At 42.2% G+C, this 20,862-nt stretch overlaps 1 protein-coding gene across 2 annotated transcripts; it reads left to right on the forward strand.

The window, feature by feature from the left end:
* The first annotated feature begins 479 nt into the window (after nt 1–479).
* ABCG8 (ATP binding cassette subfamily G member 8) lies at nt 480–12,764 on the forward strand. Of its 2 annotated transcripts, none has more exons than XM_054280109.1 (13): nt 480–551; nt 2,013–2,111; nt 2,853–3,009; nt 4,875–5,113; nt 5,522–5,654; nt 6,672–6,941; nt 8,887–9,052; nt 9,141–9,224; nt 9,528–9,727; nt 9,842–9,918; nt 11,201–11,468; nt 11,993–12,120; nt 12,627–12,764. In XM_054280109.1, exons 1-13 carry the CDS (start codon nt 480–482, stop codon nt 12,762–12,764), a joined length of 2,031 nt encoding a protein of 676 aa, XP_054136084.1. The 2 variants fall into 2 exon arrangements, with proteins under 2 accessions (XP_054136084.1, XP_054136085.1); XM_054280110.1 differs by having other exon boundaries at nt 480–530; nt 2,007–2,111.
* The last annotated feature ends 8,098 nt before the right edge of the window (nt 12,765–20,862 follow it).

Below are 20,862 nucleotides of genomic sequence, written 5' to 3' on the forward strand. Positions count from 1 at the left end.
CCTCGGGGCCGGGGCTCCGCAGCCTCCCTGCGTCCCTCACGCCGCTGGCCCGGCGCCTGCCACTGCCGCCGCCACTGTCACTGCCGCCACCGCACCATGCCTCCCCCGGCACCGCGCAGGGGCAGCTCCCGCTCTCCGGGGTCAGCAGGTCGGTGCCCCCGGCACCTGCCGCCTCAAAGAAAACAGAGGGGCTGCCTGTTCTTTCTTTTTCAGGAGAAGAACTGATCAGTGATTAGCTGAAGCCGCTATCTGATGTACCTTTAGCCTGAGCTATTAGTGTCCCAGAGGAGGGGAATATTTCCCTGTCCACGGGGTCATGCCAGCTGCAGAGACGCAGCACGCCAGGAGAAATGGGGCTGCGGTGAGGGTGCCTGGAAAGGACTGCTTTCCAAACCAACAGGAGAAAGATTTCCACAGCTTTCCCAGAGACGACAGTCAAACCACTGCGGGGAACCACACCTTCCACCACCACCACCATCATGAAGGAAACTACTGAAAATGTCTCTCTGGACGATGCCAGCTGGAGCCAGGTGATGTGCGAGGGCTCGGCTGTGAGTGAGAGCCGCGTGGAATGGGGAGGGACCCGAGGGGCTCAGCTGGCCCGCGGCTGCCGGGAGCGGGGAGAGGCAGGCACCCATCCTGCCAGGAGCGGGGAGAGGCAGGCAGCCATCCATCCTGCCAGGAGCGGGGAGAGGCAGGCAGCCATCCATCCTGCGGGGAGAGGCAGGCAGCCATCCATCCTGGCAGCGGGCTGGCACAGCCAGTGAGCCCCGAGGTGCTCCCGCTCCGAACCGCGGAGCAGAAAGCAGGCACATCGCAGCACACTGGGCATAACGCTGGTGCCATGCAAGCTCTGCTCAGGGGCCACCGTGGTGGAGCTGAGGGAGGGTCTCCAAATGTGTGCATGGGAGCGTATCCTGGACTGGCTTTCCCAGGAAAGCCTTCAGTCTGGATCCCCACGTTTGCTGGGGAGCACCTGTTTTCAAAAATTAGGTTCAGCATAAGGAAGGGCTCAGAGTGCTTTGGCAGTAGGGGTAGTTTGGAAGGCTTTCCTGTGGCTTCTCCAGCTGCTTGGTGTGATGTTGATTTCTACTGAAAAAAATAATCAGCCTTGTTTGCTGCGAGGGCAGGAGGTGCACGCAAAGATCATGGTCATCCTCTGCCAAAGACACCACAGGCACGGGCAGGGTCTGTACACAGGGAACAGGTACATTTGCCTTGGCTAGGGTTGGAGTCTGACAAGCAGGAAAAGCACAGAGCTGTGGGAGAGATATGGCTGGCTGGAAGGAAAACTGCAGGCATGCACACACAGCTCAACCCAAAGCTAGGACTTTGTCATTGCAGCTCTATGCAAAAGGGCCAAGTAGGCTCTTGTTATTTTAACTGATACCTCAGAACATGAAGTTCCAGCTGATAAATGGTGAATTTAAAAAACAGAAGAAAGAGACTGCACTAGTGGCTGTGTTTTATTTGTTCATAAAGCCTCCAAGGAAACAAGTCCATGTGGAATTCAATAACGGACATGCTTCCAGTGAACCTTCATTTTTAGCTGCCAAAATGCATCACTTACAATATTGATTTTGATTCAGTAGACTAATACTGAATTATTCAGTAATATGCACCATTTTGATTCAGTAGACTAATACTGCTGAAGTAGTACATCGTTTTTCCTCAAAAAAAGTCTAATCTCTTTGTAGTGACATGACATTTATCTCCATTTTCAAAGTTTTCCCCTTTAATCTGAAAGCAACTAGAAGAGCACAGTACAGCACGTTTGGTTTGGCCCTCACACACGTCACTAGAACAAAGTACTTTTTACACTGAGTGAGTGTGAACTGATAAGTCATTTCAACTCTTCAGACTTTTGCACTACAGTAACTCATCAATAATACTGCTACATCCCATAAATACATTTCCCCTTGTGCTTCATCTTTTCTGAACTCAGACTTTAGCATCACTTTAGTTATTGTAATTAACTGTTGTAATCCACCTAACAACTTTTCCAGACCAAGACCCGGGATAGTATTTTTCACCCTGAAGAAGATAACAGTCTTTATTTTGCATACAGTGGAAAATCAAATGTTCTGGAGGTCAAAGAACTCAACTACCAGGTAAAAATAGTCATTTATACACCTCCCTTCAGCAGGAAGCATATCCAGCAATGCCTGTTTCTATACCCAGACCATTTAAAATGACAAATAAAGTTGATAAAGATCACACAACTGTTGCACAGTCAGTTTGTGAGCAGAATCACACTCTTGGCTGCAATATTGACAGCAGACTAACCCCTGTATTGTAAATATATCTAGTAAAGTTAAGGGATAAGACAGGAATAGAGACCTGTTTCTAGGCCCTGCTTTGTTTCAGTCTTGAGCAAAATGAATCCTCTGAGGGCTGGAGCACAGGGGCTTTCTATTCAGCTAAGGATGAAAGGAGCCCTTGCTGGCAAGAACGAGTATGTGGAAGGGGAAAAAGAGATGACTAACAAAGAGGATTTCAATGAACCAGTGAAATATTTCATCTCATCCTCACCATGGCATCTGAATAAGATTATAAGATTTCACAATTTTCAGTTTCCTTGAATTTCTAATTATATCTAAAGTTTGAAACATTTAAAATGAACAATAGTAATAAAATACTGAAGTAACAAAGGACACAGAGTTTTAGTGATTAACAGAAGAAGAAAGGCATGAAAGCATAGATGGCTTCAAAAGAACTTCCTTTTAGGTATTTCTGAAGATGAACAACAATATTTTAATATATGCTTTGCTTGTAACATTGTAACTTTGAAGGTATTTGCTGTTAAATAGTTTCTTGCTTGAATTGAAGGGACTTGTTTCCTTCTTGGTTAGGTTAACACAGCATCCCAGATTCCCTGGTATGAGAACCTCGCTCAGATGAAAATGCCCTGGACCTGGAAATCGGATCCTCGTTCCCACGTGACAGTAATCCAAAATCTGAGTCTAAAAGTGAGAAGTGGTCAGATGCTTGCAGTTATAGGAACCACTGGTAAGAGCAACCACATTTTATTTTATGGGCAGCTCTCAGATAAAATTAACACAATCAAGAGCAACACTCTGCAGTCTTTGTGATGTTAAAATCAAGTTGAGAGAAAACTATTGGAGTGTCAGTAAAATACATTCTTTAAGTGATATGATGAACAAGGAAACAAAGAAAATACTGAAGGGGAAAAAATTAAAATTCATTTTCAAACCAAACTCTGTTATGCCCTGCCCACATCTGCATTCTGTTTCCTGAGGTATAGCAAGGTATTGTTACAAGTGTGGCCTGGCAGCTCCAGATCTGCTGGACATGAATCAGTTTCATGGCTCAGATTCAAAACAGGCCAATTGCAGACCATACTCAGATAGCAAACAAATGAAGCCAAACCCCATAAGAAAGATCAGTGCCAACTTGCATAATAAGCATAAGCAGGAATTCTATTTGGACTGAAACAATTCTAACAGGATAAAATACTGCATTTGTGTTAATTAATAGAAACTTACAGAGAAGAAAAGACAGTTCCTCTTCTGTCTGGTGTTACTGCTTTATTACACTGGGGTTTGGTTTTTCCTTCCATTTTCTGGTGGGACTGGTCAAGGGGGACAAGAAGTAGACACAGGACCTTTAAACTGAAGTAGAAAGTGCCATACTTGGGAGGTGAAAACCCCCATGCTGTGTCTCCACTAGAGTCTTGCATCAGGTTAGCTCAGTGATTCGGTGAAAATTCTCTCAAAGGCAAGGCATATTTGCCAAAAAAGTTCTAACTTTATTCCTAAAAAATGAGAGTTTTCTTTCCTATTGCCATGGGAATCTTTCCTAAGCACATATTGTTAATGTAAGTGAAGCTTGCCTTAGAGATTCATTCTCCTGATAATAAAAGGAAAAGCTTTGTGATGAAATAACATACTGAGTTATAGATATAGCACCTTTGTAAGGCAACATACACTGAGCACAAACCCCTTTCAGCAAACTAGTCAAACTATTTTCAAAAGCTGTTTATCATCTATTTCATCAAATGCCTTGGTAAAATGGATTAAACTGCTGATGGGTTTCACATTGTCAATGGCAATCAATATGTCACTCTTAAACAGAGCAATACATGGTTTACAGATGGATGGGTTTCTTTCTTAAGATGTATGTATTAAGAAGCAAGTGTGGAGTTAATCTTTCAACAGGGAGACTGGAAATAAATGACATCTAATCATAAGAGAGTTCTGTGTGTTTACATACAGAATCATACAACAAAAAGGAAAAATTCATTTGCTGTTTAACTCCAGATCAGGTTTTGTTTTCATTGTTTTACTTTTCTTACCTCTGGGTATGAACCAGCTTTTCTTAATTATTTAAATGACTTTTTGTCTAATTCAAGTCATAATAATTTTTATTTCAGTCGTGATTAATGTTCTTATTGTCTGTATAATCATTCAATGCCTTAGTCATTCAGCCGATCCAGCTGCTGTTTCTGAATTGACAAATCCCTCCACAAAGAAAGCTCTTGCTGAGCCTTCGGGTGCCAGCCCTGCAGCCAGGGCGGGACCATCTTTGACCCGTGTTTCAAAAGTGAAAGGGAGTTTACCAAAGAGATAAGAGACACTTCTTGTGCTTGTGAAGCCGTCCTCAAAGCCCAACTACTCAGTTCTGCTGAGAAATGATAAGGGTTCAAACCACATACTCCATTCCAGAGGGGAGAGATTTCCTTAACAGGAGCTTATAGTCAGTGTTTTCTTTGAATATCATCCTGTCTCTGTGACTTTGGGAAAACTTTAGGAGGGTTGGCAAATATTTTTTTTTTCCTTAACATCTCGGTCTGTGACAAGATTGCTTTTCAAAACCATCCCTTGGAAATTAATTTTCAGTTTTTAATTTTCTAGGTGGTGGAAAGACATCCTTGCTTGACGTGATAACCTGCCGGGATCATGGAGGCAAAATCAAGTCTGGTCAAGTCATGATCAACAACGAACCCAGCACTCCCCAGCTTGTTAGGAAATGCATAGCACACGTGAGGCAGGATGACCGACTGCTCCCCCACCTGACTGTCAGAGAAACACTTTTGTTCGTTGCCAAACTGCGCCTTCCAAAGTTTTTTTCAGACTCACAAAGGAAAAAAAGGGTAATTAAGCTGTTGGGAAAAAATAAAGTTGTCAAAAATGTGTCTGACAGGAATTATCCAAGAGATCCTGTGTGTTTGGAGTCAGAACAGCTAATCTGGCTTTTTTTTAATGTAGATTATGAATTATAAACCTTTTTCATCTTTCAAGATAGAAACCAGCAATTGTTCCAAAGCTCATAAAAAATGACAATCTAGAGAAAGCATTAGAGAGGCTGAACGCCGAACTAAATTTTTGATCGCTGAGTCTTTTTTAATGTTACCTCTAAAATCAAGATTTGTTTTCAAGTGTCTCTGGCACTGAAATATCCAGATGAATTTTAACCATATTAATCATATTTTCAGTTGTACCTATGCACGAATGTGCAAATGAACTCTTGCTTGACGCCTGTCACCCTCGGATCCCCGCAGGTGGAAGACGTGATCGCAGAGCTCCGCCTGCGGCAATGCGCCAACACCCGCGTGGGGAACGAGTACCTGCGGGGCGTCTCCGGGGGAGAGAGGCGCAGGGTGAGCATCGGCGTGCAGCTGCTCTGGAACCCGGGTGAGCACCACTCGCACCTTCCGGGGCACACCCTACAGCGCCTGGGCATAACGGAGCACTGCGGGAGGATGGAAACTTTCGGGAAGAGCCGCACACTCAGTTGCCCCTAGGGCAGCGGGAGGAGTTCGTAGTCGGGACACTTAACAGGCCTTGCCACACCCTCTGCCTTTCCACAACACAGTTAGTGACTGCTGCTGGTCCATCTGCTTCAGTTGCAATCAGTGCTGATCACATATAGTACTGTAATTATTACAGGAATAAGTCTGTAAACAGAATGTTTCAGCAGCTGACACACTTTTGACACCTTTGCCAGTGGAAAAGTGGAGACAGAGCCTTCACCCACCGCCAAAGGTTGCTCAAAGTTGCCTGAAGTTACTCTCACAGCAGTGCTCTGGTTTGTGCATATCAGTATAAGGTTTGGGTTTTATCCAACCACATGCCACAAGTTACTTTGGCTTATTTTAACATGGAGATTGTTTTCCTTCCCTCTGACACAGCCTCCATTTACATGCGCAGTATCAACAGGAAAGGTCATTTTCTTCACTGTAGTCAGTCATTGCAGTCTTGTGCAACTCACTGACATGGCTTCATGTTGCAGGTGAAATAGAAACTTCCATTGTCCTCAGTAGAAGCAAAACATGAGGCTAAATCCACAGCTGATTTTGCTGGATTGAATCCCCTCTTTGATCTTACATATATGTATCAAAAGCACCACTAACCTTGACTGAGCCTCTTGTCTAACAGGATTCCCCATCAGCTTTTTCCCTAGGAAGTGGATTTGAAAACTTTTTGCTTGTATTAAGTTATACTTCTGTAGTCATGGGGAAAGCAGGTTTTTGCTTTTGTAAGAAGTGATGCACAGGAATAGCTGTACTGAAATAATAAAAAAAAAAAAGTTATTTTCTTTAAATTTAAAAATAATGAGTGAAATTTCGTGCACTAGCACCATTTCACTTAGAACATATTTTCCAAACCACACATGCTGCTTTCCACAGCTAAACTTACTGTCTTTGGCAGGAATACTCATACTTGATGAACCCACGTCTGGACTGGACAGTTTTACTGCACATAACCTTGTGATAACATTATCCAGACTGGCCAGAGGAAACAGATTGGTTCTTCTTTCACTTCATCAGCCCCGCTCAGATATCTTCCAGCTGTTTGATTTGGTTCTTCTGATGACTTCTGGACTCACTGCCTACTGTGGAACAGCTAAAGACATGGTCCAGTATTTCACAGAACTAGGCTATCCCTGCCCAAGGTACAGCAATCCTGCAGATTTTTACGGTCAGTATCAAGCACTGTCATAAAAAAAAGGGAAATCGTTTGCTTTTCTAAGTGGCTGGGTAATGGTGATTTTTATTGACCATGACTGTCTCAGAAATTCCTTGTAATTAACCCAAATCAATACTGCAGGAAGTTCACTTTTTAATAGGATCCTTATTTGTCAGTACAGGAAATGTAGCAAAAACAAGAGGTACAAGGGGACTAAACTAATTTTAAAAACACTCCTTCTAACAGTGCCAGATGCAGTAACTTGTCAACGTGTTTAGCATACTTATCCTCATGTTTCAGCTGACTGAAACGTCTTCTCTGGGAAAGACACAGATAAACTGATCAACTGCTTTCTGTAGGCAGTTCTCTGAGTTCTCAGTTTCTCAATTTTGAAAATGTAGAAGTTTGTTTCCCAGAAGCTAACTCCTAGTCTGACACAAACCTGGAACAAGTACTGGGAAAAAGGAGTGCTGCCCTACAGAAGCACAATGGAAGGGAGAAAATCCCAACCCAAATCAGCAATCTTTTTACTCCTCAAAGAAAGCTTATGTAGTTTTAAATCCATTCATTTTCTGGGTTTTGCAATGTGGAAAAGGAATCTGCCCTGTTAATCTAATGGCAGGAATCTCTTAACAGATGCTGGCTCAATTCCAGCCCTTAGGTCTTTGCACTCAAGTTGGCCAGAGAACCTGGTAGAGACCTCAGACAACCATAATGTTGTGGAGTAATCTCTTCAGCTGTGCCCGTGTGGCAGGCAGTGCCAGCTGCACAGAGATAAATGGAAGTTAACCTTGGTGTCAAGCCCCACAAAAAGACCTTTGTCACCATCAGCGTTCAGAGCAGTCCTGAGCCAAGCACAGCCTTGGGGAAGGCTTGCAGCACCCCTGGATAGGAATGGAGAACCAGAGGAGTCCTGAGGAAACCCATAGCTCCAGCCTGTGGTTACAGATACAACACCCTGTGCCATGGGGGTGGGGAGGGCAGAGAGGCAGGGGAAGATCATTGAATGGTGTGCACTAAGTCAGCAGGCACAGGAAAAGAAAGGAAATATGGGCAGCAGGAAGGTGGAAATAGGACAGGACAGCAGAGCAATAGGACAAGATGAAATAGGACATCTTGTCCTATTTCCACTTGTCCTTATGGAAACAGGACAAGATGGCATTCACAGCAAGAGGGAGCACCTGATGGAAACACTCAGATGCTGGCTGTGTGTCTGACAGAGAAACAAGCGACCCGGGCACAAGGGAAGGTAGGGAATTTCTGATGGACTCCTCCTAACAGTGGCTGAAGAGACATGATCAACCCAGTGCAAGGAGTCAGGAAATGTGCAGTGATAGTTCTCTCAGAAAGCATCTGTAAAACTTCAGATATTGTCAATCTACACCAAAGATCAGCATGGGAAAATACTACTGTAAGTTTAGATTAAAAAAAAAAAAAAAAAACCAACAAAAAACCCCTAAGTCAACTATTATTGGTATCACTACGCACTATGTTGTCCTTAGATAATATTCCTTTTGGACTTTCTCAGTATCAGGTAAAGTTTATGGCTCCTCTATAACTATAATTGTGCACAGGAAGAAAAAATGTGATTTAAGTCAAAGTCACACATAAAAGACTGTAAATGCCTACATGACAGGAAAGAAATTCAAACTATTTTTTCTCAGCACTGTTTTCAAGGTGCTATGAAATTTATAAAAATCTGAAATAGTAGTTTATAATACTATAATAAGCAATTATGTAATATCTCAGTGATTCATTGAGTGACTAGGTAAGAAACATACACACTAACAATCTGTTCATCTCTAATTACCTAAAATAACTGATAGTTTTAACTGTTGCAAGTTAATGAATGTACACAGGTTGGACTGTTTGCTCCCAAGTAAATCCCTGATTCTAAACACATTGTAAAGTTATTTATTCTATAGCACATGGACTCAAATCAAGTAATGTCTTGCAGTTGACTTGACCAGTATTGATAAACAGACTGCAGAAAAGGAGATGGAAAGCCAAAAAACAGCAAATACTCTTGCCAACTTGTTCTTAGAAAAGGTCAAACATTTTGATGATTTCTTATGGAAAGCTACTGAAGGAGACAACACTGATACGACAGTCATCAAGCAGAGGTAAAGAAAAGAATGTCATAGAGAAGAACTGGAATAATAGCTACACCTTCTGCTAATCTATTTTTTTTTCTCTTTTTCTTTTGGGCAGGAATTCAGAAGAGGTTCTCAATATGCCTCACCATTTAAATGATCAATTACCAGGAGCCTTGAAGCAGTTCATAATATTATTAAGGTAACCTTGTTATGTATTGTGCCCATTTGTATTTAAAATCATCAGAAAGAGGCACAGAACATCCCACCCCAGTTTTCTTCCTTCAGGCTTTCATCTTGGTAGAACTGAAATACTTGGTGGCTACAAGCGCTTCATGGGTTTGATTATGTAAAACCCTTTACAGAAACAGGGAGCCCAACTCCTGTCCTTGCCAAAGCCAGCAAGTTCCAGGAACTGATCTGAACACTGGCTGGGGCTGTGTGTCTGAATATAACTGGCATTAGTAAGTGTTCTATCTTATGGTCAATATTGCTGTTTTCCTAGTCGTCAGGTCTCCAATGACTTCAGAGATCTTTCAAGATTACTAATCCATGGATTTGAAGCCCTTCTTATGTCATTACTAATTGGATTTTTGTACTATGGCCATGAAAAAAACGGACTCTCTATTCGGGACACAACAGCACTGCTGTACATGATAGGTGCCCTTATCCCATTCACAATAATTTTGGATGTTATTGCCAAATGTAAGTGTCAGTCTTCTTGTAAATGCTATAAGGAATCAAAATGAAAAAAATCTTAAATCTGTGACAAAAATAAGCTTATTCATACAACCCAGTGTATTTGTTCCTCCCCTGCAGGTCATTCAGAAAGAGCAATGCTTTATCATGACTTGGAAGGTGGAATGTACTCTGTTAGCCCATACTTCTTTGCTAAGGTAATCGGTTTTGCTGCCAGGAAATACAAACAGCCGTCTTGAACATTAAAAAACACAAGCAAAACAAAGCCTTGTTGAATAAATAATCACATTCATATCAGACTTTGTTCTTTTGTGTCTGCCAGCTAAAGCTATCAGTCTCACTTCCTTAGTATTCATAGATTAGGCCTCACACTAGTTTAGAATTTTGCCATAAGTCATGGCTGAGATCTCACACCCAGAAAAGGCAAAGTCTTTGGCCAAAACGTGAGAAGTCTCAGACTCAGATTTCCAAGTTTAGACAATTTTACATACCTGCTATTTAATTCACTGCAGCATCTCTGAAAGTTTGCTTACATATCTTGATCTGTAAAACAAAACATTCATATCAAATGCTAAAGCAGAGGTAAAACAGAAATTACAGAATGCTGTGATATTTCCAGTTTGGGCCTGCATTGGTCTGAACTAAAAAATGTGTTACGTGCACAAAGAGCCAGAGTTTCTAGAATCAAATTTAGAACTTTTAAAAAACGACATTCTCTTTTTCACAAGGGTTTTGAATAATCCCTCTTTTGTGATGTTAGATGAGTTCTGCCTGCCATGGCATCTGTAATTTAGGTTTCCATTTCTGCACAGGATTTTAAATGCTTATTAGTGGTTGCTGCCAGAGAAAAAAATTCTTTGCATTGTGTCACAAAGATTGCACATTATTCACAGAGAAATCGATGTAATTTGTTACAACCTTAGTATTAGAGGATAGTAGCAACTCTCTTTGAAGAATTAATACTCTCTTATATACCTCTTCAGATATTTGAGAAAATCCCAGTTATGCTTTTGTTTTACAATGACTCAAGTTGCTACCTGGACTGCCTTTGGGACAAGGTGGTGAGGAGACCAACAGCCAAATTTGTCTCAAATTTGACATCACACAAGTTTCAACTAAATTGGGACAAAACATTCAGTTGCCATGAGTCAGTAACAGTACTACTGTTATCAAGCACACCAGTTCACAGCAAAAGTGTATTGGGTTCTTAGACTCTCCCAAAACTCTTAACTAAGCAAGCTGTAACAATTAGTTTTAGGCATTGTCACAGCAGGAGAAAAAATTAGCAAGGCTTTGTTTCATGGTTTTGCATGTCACTGGCAAGCCCTAACAGGGAGATGATTGCACTCTAAGGGAGTATTTCCTATAGCTTTTATAAACAGTGCACAAGTACATTAAGGCACATCTCATGTATTTTTGTAATTATCATTCACCTTTTTCTCTTTTTTTTCTAATTTTCTTTTTCATCTTCCCAAACAGATTCTGGGGGAACTCCCAGAACACTGCATTTTTGTTGTAATTTATGGGATTCCCATCTACTGGCTGGCAAACCTTGTTCCTGACCCAGAACATTTCCTGCTGAACTTCCTGTTGCTGTGGTTGGCTGTTTACAGTGCCCGTGCCATGGCACTTTGGGTGGCAGCTCTGCTGCCGACCTTACAGCTCTCTGCCTTCTTTGGCAATGTCCTCTTCACATCATTCTACCTCAGTGGTGGATTTGTGATAAGCCTGAACAGCCTCTGGACAGGTAGGACAAAGCTCCCACCCTCCCTCCAAATTGAAACATCAATGGCTTTCATCAGTGACAGTGTGTCCTGTGCAGGAAAACTCAGCTTTGTTCTTACCTTGGCAGTTATCTTCTTGGATGGTGACAGTGCAGTCAGGTCACCCATTTTACATCAGTTTCTCCATCTGAAAATGAGGCAACAAGAAGTTAGGTCAAAAAGCAATAGTGAAAGGGTAGCTTCTTACGTGGTTGCTGAATGCTTCAGTAAAAAGAATTGTATTCAAAAGAGGAAGATGGAGCTCCAGGAAGACTTAGTTGACAGGGGGAGTTTGATGGATATGGATATTAGCTAACTCCTGATTTCCCATCTCCATGTAACTATGTAAAGTATATCTGCCATTTTGTCCAATAATAAACTGTCACATGTTTACAGCCTCTGGCTGTCAAGAAGTGAGACAAACCTGCTGTATTTGGCAGCAGCACAGCAGTATTCTAGGTCTCAAGTTTTGTGTGTGTGAATCAATTTCTGTCATTTTCTTTTTCAGTTCCTTTTTGGGTTTCAAAAATCTCTTTTCTTAGATGGAATTTTGAAGGAATGATGCAAGTTCAGTTCACTGACACCACATATGAAATGACTGATGGAAACGTTACTTATCAAATACCAGGAAAACTTGTAAGTCAGTAATAAAAATTGTTGCACATGTTGATAAGAAATTGGAAATTTTGAAAGAAATTGCTATTTATATGCCTGTCATATATTATCATTATATAATTTAAATAGCTGGTGTAGGCCTCAAATTTAGCAATTGCCAAATCAACACATGAAGCTGGGTTACACTTGGTTGTAAATTTGTTCCTCAAGATGGCCCTACAGCAGTTCCTCCTTCTATGCCTTTCTTTTAGTTGAAGAGAAAAAAACAAAATAGTAAAGGGCAACTCCTTCCTACACCAGCCCCAACTATGCACTTTGCTGGAACTGTTTAGAAGCTGAACTGTGTTCTTCTGAAATAGGAATAGGGTAGCTGCAACCCTCTATCAAACCACCCTGGAAGCTACACCCAAGATGGAAAACAGGGGAAGGTAGCAGGTGCCAGGAAAGCTTCCACATAAAACATACTTCACAGATCCAGCACGAAAATGTTGTGCCTTTTGCTAATTTCATGCTATTGGTCACTACAGGTCACTCAGGCTCTGGACCTGGACTCCCACCCTCTCTATGTGAGCTACCTTGTCCTCGCTGGCATCATTTGCAGCTTCCTGCTTTTATACTATTTATCTCTGCGCTTCATCAAGCAGAAATCGAGCCAGGACTGGTAAGGGCAGCGGAGGCAGCAGGTGCCGGCCTCCCTCGCAGGAACAGGGGCAGCAGCTCCCGCAGCAGGAGCGGCAGCGCGGCTGCCACAGGATGGCAGCAGAAGCCCAGGAGTCGGGAGCCTGCCTCGGACCGCGGCTGCAGCCTGGCATCGGGGGCGGGGTGGGCTTGGGGCTTTGCCTTCACTTGGGCTTTTGCTGCACTTACGGCTTGAGCGAGTGACAAGGCGCTTGCGAGTCCTGCACGTCTGGAAATTGTCGGAGCTGTGGGCCACCGATGGAGAAGGACCCACGGCTGTAATAATGGCTGATGTTCTAGTCCATAATGTTTGAACATACGATGATCACTTACTTAATTCAGAGGGCTACAAGAGAACAGGATCAAAACACTTTCTGTGGCATGTATGACATTTAACATAAAAGATTCCACAAGTGTTTCAGGAGAACATGCAAGGATGGATAACACAATTGTTAACTACTCTGTATTCTAATTTCTTATGTGTTTTAAAGCTTTGCCTTTGTGTTCCAGTAATATGCTGATGATGCCCAAACCAGGTATTTGCTCACTGTAGGGATGAGACCTTGTAACAAATAAAATTATCTCACCTTCTTGGATTTATTTTTACAATATAAACGCATATCAATTGTGTGTTATTAATGACATCTTTCTCCATTGCAATACACATCCTAGCAATTTGCCAGTTTTTCTTCCTAAGGTTCTCAGGTAGAAAACATCAACCTGCCCCTGAGTAATTAAAAATCTAATTATGCAACCTATTAATGCTTGTCTAGTGCACCTAGTTATGCTCAGAAAATGATTATCAGTAAATACATTGCTGTAATTCACAGAGTCATGGTAAGTGCATGTACAAATTATGTGTACAGTTGCTGTGAGCATTTTGTAAGATTAGCTTGCTTGCTTTTAAACGTTTAGATGCATTTCTCTGTTCCTACATATAGAAACCCAAAGCAGATTGTCTACTTGCTTTCACTTGCACACTGCACACAGTGGAAAACTCCTAGTGTAATCAGCTGTAATGTCCCAGATACTGTCATGTAAATTGTGAGGTTTGGTTGGTTTTGATTGTTCTGTTTTGGGGTTTTTTTGTTGGTGTTTTGTTTTTTTTCTTTTTTTAAGAAATAGGAACGAAAGAACAACTGTGTTTCATTGTTCTCTTTGGCAGTCAGGACTGCCAAGTTACTTTCCACAGGTTCCACATGGTATTAAATTCCCAGGAGGATCCTGGTCAGTAGATGTTAAGCAGGTCTGATAAAATAAGATCTTCAGCCGCAGGCAGCAGTAGGAATCCAAGACACATTCTAAGGTGAATCCTACCATTTCTTTCTCATTCTGCTACATTTGATTTCAAAAAACCCCACTTGATCTGATCTTAGTGCCATTTTGAAGTTATCAGATTTTCACTGCCTTTTAGTGGCAAAGCCAATTCTTTCAGTCCAATTCAGCATCATTAAATTGTCAGAATAGCAGCTTCCTGTTTGATTCTTAATTATTCCTTTTTATTATATTTAAGACACTTAATTTTTTTTAAAGTGGTTTACTCTTCTTTGTAATGATCTGTTGTGATTAGAATCTCTTTTATATTACACTGAAGTTTTAAGGGTATATATTGGTACTTCTAGTCTAAACCTCTATTTTCAAGGTATTTAGAGGATTAAATTCTAGGCTGACTCTCTGTTGTGAATTCACTTTGATGTTTAATAAAAAAAAAAGGAGCGACACAATGGGAGAAATCAAAGACATAAGGGACAGCTCTGAATTTTAGGGGCATATTGTCATGCACAGAAATCTTCAGGCATCTAGATAAGAATATACCATAGCCTTAACTTTGAATTTCCTTCCTTTTGTGAAATTAGTCAGGCTGCTGACATTACTTAAACAGCCTTTTTCCATTTAATATTCCACCCTCTCACCATTATGCAGCAGGACCAAACGGTGTGAGTGTTTCAGAGGTGGTGTTATGACAAGGCTGGATGTATCCATAATGGGGACTTGAGCGGTGAGCCGAGGAACAGCCCGCGTGCGGAGTGCGGGAAGAGCTATCATAGGATGTGGCCAGGCCTCTGTTTACACAGAAAAAGCTCATATTCTATATACTACAATTACATTAGCACGCTGCCTATGATCATATCTTGTTTCCTTGATGCCGAGAGATGGGGAATCTAGGCTGTGATTATTGTTCCAGCCTTTAGCAATAAGAAGGTAGGAGCCTTGAAATACCAGCAATTAGCGTTCGTGCCTAACAATAGCATCCGTGGGGTGCGTGCGGAGAAGAGCTCAGGCACCAGTGGGTGGATGACACACAACCTGCCCCACTTGCAAATAATGCAGCTTTGGGGGAATGATGTCCCTCTCAGCCAGGGAAGGTCATGCCATGCTCCCACTGCAGAGCTGCTGCTGCTGCAAAAGCAAATGGCTGGTGAGGCACTAGAAGTCTTCCCACGAGCTCCAACCAAGGCTCAAAGTCATAACTGAATTTCAACACAGCTTTGCTTTCCAAGTTTGAGAGTAGCCATTCCTTTTCCTTAGACTCTCCCTGCATCAGCAGCAGCTCACTGTTCCCTCCTGCCTGCACTCCCTCTGTCAGTATAACCAGAGCTGCTGCAGTCCACAACAATCTCAACACTGAGACTAAAGAACACAAGAAAGGCCCTGCCCAAAACTCACTGTGCTGCCCACCCTGCCCAAAACTCACTGTGCTGCCCACTCTGCCCAAAGCTCACCGTGCTGCCCACTCTGCTCAAAGCTCACCGTGCTGCCCCCTCTGCTCAAAACTCACTGTGCTGCCCACTCTGCCCAAAACTCACTGTGCTGCCCACTCTGCTCAAAGCTCACTGTGCCGCCCACTCCACAGGGCCAGTACAATCTTAGGGACTTTAGCAGCGTGGTAAGGCAGATGTGCCACTCAGCAAAGCACTGCCCACCAGTCTGACAGTGCCACCATCCCTAGGATTCACCAGTGGCTGTCTTTGCTCTCCCTGTATCCTCCCTGGCCAGCTTTAGAAGGGATCTCCTCAGCTGTAAGACCCAGTCCTTGCTCCTGCAGGGAACCAAGTCAGTGCAAAACTGGTTTTGCACTGGCACCACATTTAACTGGTTACAGGGTTTCCAGGCTGTTTGAACTGTGCACAACCCAGCTGCACCAGTCTCTGGGGCTGCAGTGTGCAGATGTGTCCAGTTTGGGAATGGGATTATCAAACACAAGCAGCAATGACGTTTGTAAGGAAAATTCACCAAATTTAGAGCCACCAAAGTCGTTGTTGGTTACATGGATACTGATCTGTTCAGAAACAGATTTAAAAATTCCCTTTATTAGTTTAGTATTTAATATGGCAAGAGGTGGGAAGTTCTTCCCCAATTTCTGTTCCGAGTTTATGCAGTCTCCACTATGCCAAAAGGACAAACTCTTTTAGCACTGGCAAATGGATTCTAGAAACACTGCCCTGCATACTGGCTCATAGTGTTAGTCCTCCAAAATATTTTTAACTTCTCCTTGGGGAAGGAGCTGCTTTCACTACGGCTAGCCTAAATTAATAAGTAGTTGCCAAAAGTTTCATTTCATTTTTGTTCATTCCAAAATTCTGTTCAGAAATGCTAGCTAAGGAACAAGTATCAATAGCCATTCCTTTTAATAAAAAAAACCATTAAATTCCTTTTAAAAAAAAATCACAGACAAGATCACAGACGTGGAGATTCTTTGGGTAAGAAATTGCAGGTGTTGGTGTGTCCACTTGTACCAGAAATAACAAACCTTTCAGGTTATAGCCACAGTGATTAATTTTAATGGCAGTAGACAAGAAACAGTGTGCACAGAGCTCTGTGACATGCTGCTTTTTTTTAATATAGACTCTGAGAGCCAAGACAAGCCCTTCATGTGTTAGCAGCTATTAATTAAGGCAACAATGTTTAAGCAGTGGGTTGAGGTAATTTTAAAACTGCTTAACCCTTTTCAGAGCTGCTGAGCTTTACAAAGCACACATATATATATATATATGTGTGTGTGTTCATATTAATATGTAGAAGTATCTGCATGAATGGATTACATACATATGTATATACACACATTACCAATGCCTATGATTGCTTTTTTTTTTTTTTCAGAGAATATTTAAAAAGCAGTTCAAATCCATAATTTGTAGAAGTGCTGTTGCCAATTTATATAATTAATATAAGACTGTTTGTTGGCATTTATTTTGTCATTAAATCAAACTTAAAGGTTATTTTGAATTGCAAATTTTGCTGGCATTATTTTGCTTTCATGGTCACAATTAGATGCTTATAATGCTTCCAGTGCTAAAACCTCTGCAACTTCAAACCCTCAACATTCACACCATGGCTTCAGAACCAGCATCTCCCATCAACAACACATTTGGATGTTCTGCTCCTCTTTAAGCATGATCAGATTTTGCTACATTTCCTACTGCATCTCAGCACTGTTTCTGCCCCACAGTAGTTTTTCATGTGGAGCAAGTGGGTTTAGAGGCCTAAGTGTTACAGTACTGGCCAGAACTTACCTGGTGAGTAAACAATCAATGCCATTTGCCTCAAAAATAATTTATATTTTTTACACAAGCAAATTAGCCTGAATTTTCAAACAAATGCAGAGGAATTGGAAATCTAGGAACATTCTCAAGTAATCCAAACCAAAATGCACACAACATGTAATTTTCAATAAACTCCCAGTGCCTTGCAATATAACATTCAACTGTATCAGGTCACAGGTAAAATCATCAGTCTTCAAGACAGTACATTTGCTCACTTTCACTACTGCAGGATGGGGGAAGTTTTTAGAAAACAACTGAAACAAAATAGAAAACCTTCGTGTTTCACGGAGAAAATCAGAAGGAAGAAAACCAAACAATGTAGCAGCACTGCAGCAGCTCCTCCCTGACACAAGTAAACATCATCCTTCTCAAGATTCAATGCTGTGAAGATTGCCCTAAAAGAACTAGTATTATCTTAACAACCACTTTTCAAAAACATTCGAATCTTCTATGACTCAGTTAAAAATAGCCAATTGTCTGGTGGCAGTGCTTCATCTGACCATGGAAAAGGCATAAACCCAAAAAATGAGGGCTCCGAACCAGGCAGCAGAAAAATGTGCTACACAAAATGAAAACTTTGAAGAACAGGATGTGTAGTGCCCCTACTAGCTGCCACCACTGGGTGTTATGCTACACAAGGCAGTTGCTGGATTTCCAGGTAGGAAATTTGGAGGTCAAACCTGTGGTAGTCATCAGCCCAAGAGACTCTGATCTGAGCAGAACAAGGCAGAACATCAACAACTGCTTTGCTCTTTTAGCATCCCCTTGATAGAATCATTTAATAAACTTTTTGGCTTGCAGTTCTTAGCAACAGGAGCATGAGCTGCCACTCCCTCCCCAGAGCTACACACAATGGGCACAGTCCAGAAGCCAGCATGGTGCCACCAGCCCAACAGTGATCCTGCACATAGCACTTCTGGCCTCTCACACCACACACTGTACCTGTTTCCCCAATTCCCCCCACAATTCCTACAAATAATCATGTAAAAAAACATTTTGGCCAAGTATTGTTACCAAGAAAGGTGCACTTTTCTGGTTACAGCAGAGCTCAGCACTGACAAACGCTTTCCACACACTTGCTCCAGGCTCCTTCCTTCTAAAAGCAAGACAACAGAAAGGTGAATGAGTATTTTCAGCTTTATGTACTTCACAGAAAATTGCTCAGTGCCTCTGTACTAGAAAAACCCCTTGCAGCTCTGTAGTACGTTCAGTGACAGGCGCGTGACAAATTTCCACTGGAAAAAAAACTCCTGAACATGACTGACAATAGTAAAGCCACAAATTACCGTAATTTTATGCCCCCTGCAGCTAGTGGTATAAAACATAGTTTTCAACCTTGTTTTTACTTGCTGAATTTAGACAAATTCATAATGTTATTGATGACAGTGAGAAAGACACTCAAATGCAGAAATTGTATTCCTTGGTACAAACACAACTGGAGCACAATATTTTATATGTACTATAGGGGATGAAAAAGATGGTTGTCATTAACTATGCATATATAAAAAGATGGAAAAATAGAGGATTCAAAATAATTAATTTCACATTATCTACATATTTATTTTCAGCTCTCACACACTTGATCAAGGGGTTTTTCTTTCTCCCTGGAATGCTGAACTGTTAACCAGGTGCAGTACATGATGTTACCAGTGCTCTCTCTTGCTGAACATTAATGTTTGAAATGTAGGCTGTGTCAATAATATCACAAAGAAATGCAAAAACCCTGTTTAAGCAAAGTCTACAGATATATTGCTCCTAATGGATTTTCCAGTGAGCATAAGCTTTCTATCCTATTTCCAATTTTTACAGTGTAATTTTACTTACAATGGATTCTGAGGGCCCTAGAACTGGACAATTGCTAGAGATGATCAAGCTTTGCAGTTAACTAAACCCGCACACAAACTGTTCTGTCTACTAACTAAACTGATGGGAGGGAAATCCCAGGGAACTCTACAAGTAACAAGGGCAATTGCATGATTTATTTTTGGAGTAGGCAGAAAGTTTTCCAGATTATGACTCAGTAGCAGGCTCAGAAACTGGACACAGTTGCTTCAGTTCCAACCTCACCTGAGGCTGGAACTCAGAACATCAGAACATACAAAGAAATGGTGATGGGCCTAATGCTGGGCACAGTCCTGTATGCAGACTCCTGTTCAGCACCACCCTGAACTACACTAACACCACACACACTCTTACAGCTGCTTTTGCATTTGAGAAGTGAGAGCTTGAAGAGGCTGCTGCTGGAACAAACTTCATTTGGGAATTTCTGGCCTGTGATGATGCTCCTCTCCCTTCAGCTGTGGTTACAGGGCCAGTGCCATCCCAACTCCCCGTGGGGGAAAGGCATGAGGGCCAGCTTGACTCAGCAGCTCTGATCACTTCTTTGTGGCCTCCTCCTTCACAGAGCTGGGCTCAGCAGCCAACACACCCCTAGCAGCCCTTGCTGCTGCCACAGCAGCACACCTCCAGGAGAAGCAGCACATGTCCAGGAGAAGCAGCTGAAGAGGAGTCAGCAGGAGCCATGCAAAGGGCGAAGGCCCATGGTGGTGTATCAGCTAACAAGCTGCAGGCTGCTCCTTCCCCTCATGTCCCAATCACTCCCAAATCCCAGGCCTAAGGCATCATGCTGAAGCTGCTGGTTTTGTCTGTTGAGACCTACAACTGCCATCCTCCCCAGTTTCCCTGTACTTCCTAGCCCTTCAGAGTTTCTCTGCACTGATCCAGTATTTTGACAAATATATCCCTAATATATTCCCAGCCCATCTCCCATAAATAAAAATCCAGGACCCAACAAAACAGCCTTTCAGAGTTGCCTTTGACAGCCTTGAAGGAGGTTAGCCACAACAACTCTGTCCTGTCCACACTCCCCTGCTTTCCCTCCAGCCCAAACTGCTTTCCACATGGTAAGTGCACTCTCCACTCCTGCCCTCAAGACTCACCTCCAACTATCTACAACCCTCCCAAAACTCACTTTTCACATCTGCCCTGGTCTCATGGACTATGTGAAGAACAGCAGATGCCAACTACTTGCAAAGCCAAGAATTAAATTTGCTGCTGGTTGTCCAGGCTCAAGGCCAGACACCGGGATTTGCTGCTTCCTAAGCCCTGAGTTCATTGGCACTTGGAGCTGAGAGAAATAACCGTAAGAAAAACAGAGCTACAAAGAGGTTGGTGGCAATCACTCCAGACAACAGCAATTCCACAGATATAGTGCTTTATCAGTGTTCAAGAGTAATCACATGAGAAATTGTGAAGCATTAGCCAATTGCAATGTAAAGGTTTAAGAGTATCAGAGAGAAACCTTGCATTAATAGTTTTATCTAAAAGTAGATCAACGTGGAACTCCCGTCTATAGCAGGCACTGCATGAGACAGTTTCTATTATCTCATTTTCTTAATTACAGGAAACAGTAGAGAAAACTTAAACCTCAAACTTCCACATCTTATTTCCATATCTAATGGGAAACTCAGCACTTTGCTCTTGTAGCTGAGGATCTGCACACTCAGGAAGATGCCCTCAGACTGAATTACAGTCTCAGCTG

The sequence above is a fragment of the Melozone crissalis genome, unplaced genomic scaffold, assembly GCF_028551555.1.
Source record: "Melozone crissalis strain CALT ecotype California unplaced genomic scaffold, PUWL_Pcris_2 ptg000027l_1, whole genome shotgun sequence".
Classification (NCBI taxonomy): Eukaryota; Metazoa; Chordata; class Aves; order Passeriformes; family Passerellidae; genus Melozone; species Melozone crissalis.

Bases quoted from the DNA above. Each gene is read 5' to 3' on its own strand.
- ABCG8 (XM_054280109.1), top strand. From the start codon at position 480: ATGAAGGAAACTACTGAAAATGTCTCTCTGGACGATGCCAGCTGGAGC. The intron at 9,053-9,140 runs GTAAAGAAAAGA...TCTTTTGGGCAG, and splicing joins ACGACAGTCATCAAGCAGAG to GAATTCAGAAGAGGTTCTCA. The intron at 9,728-9,841 runs GTAAGTGTCAGT...CCTCCCCTGCAG, and splicing joins TTTGGATGTTATTGCCAAAT to GTCATTCAGAAAGAGCAATG.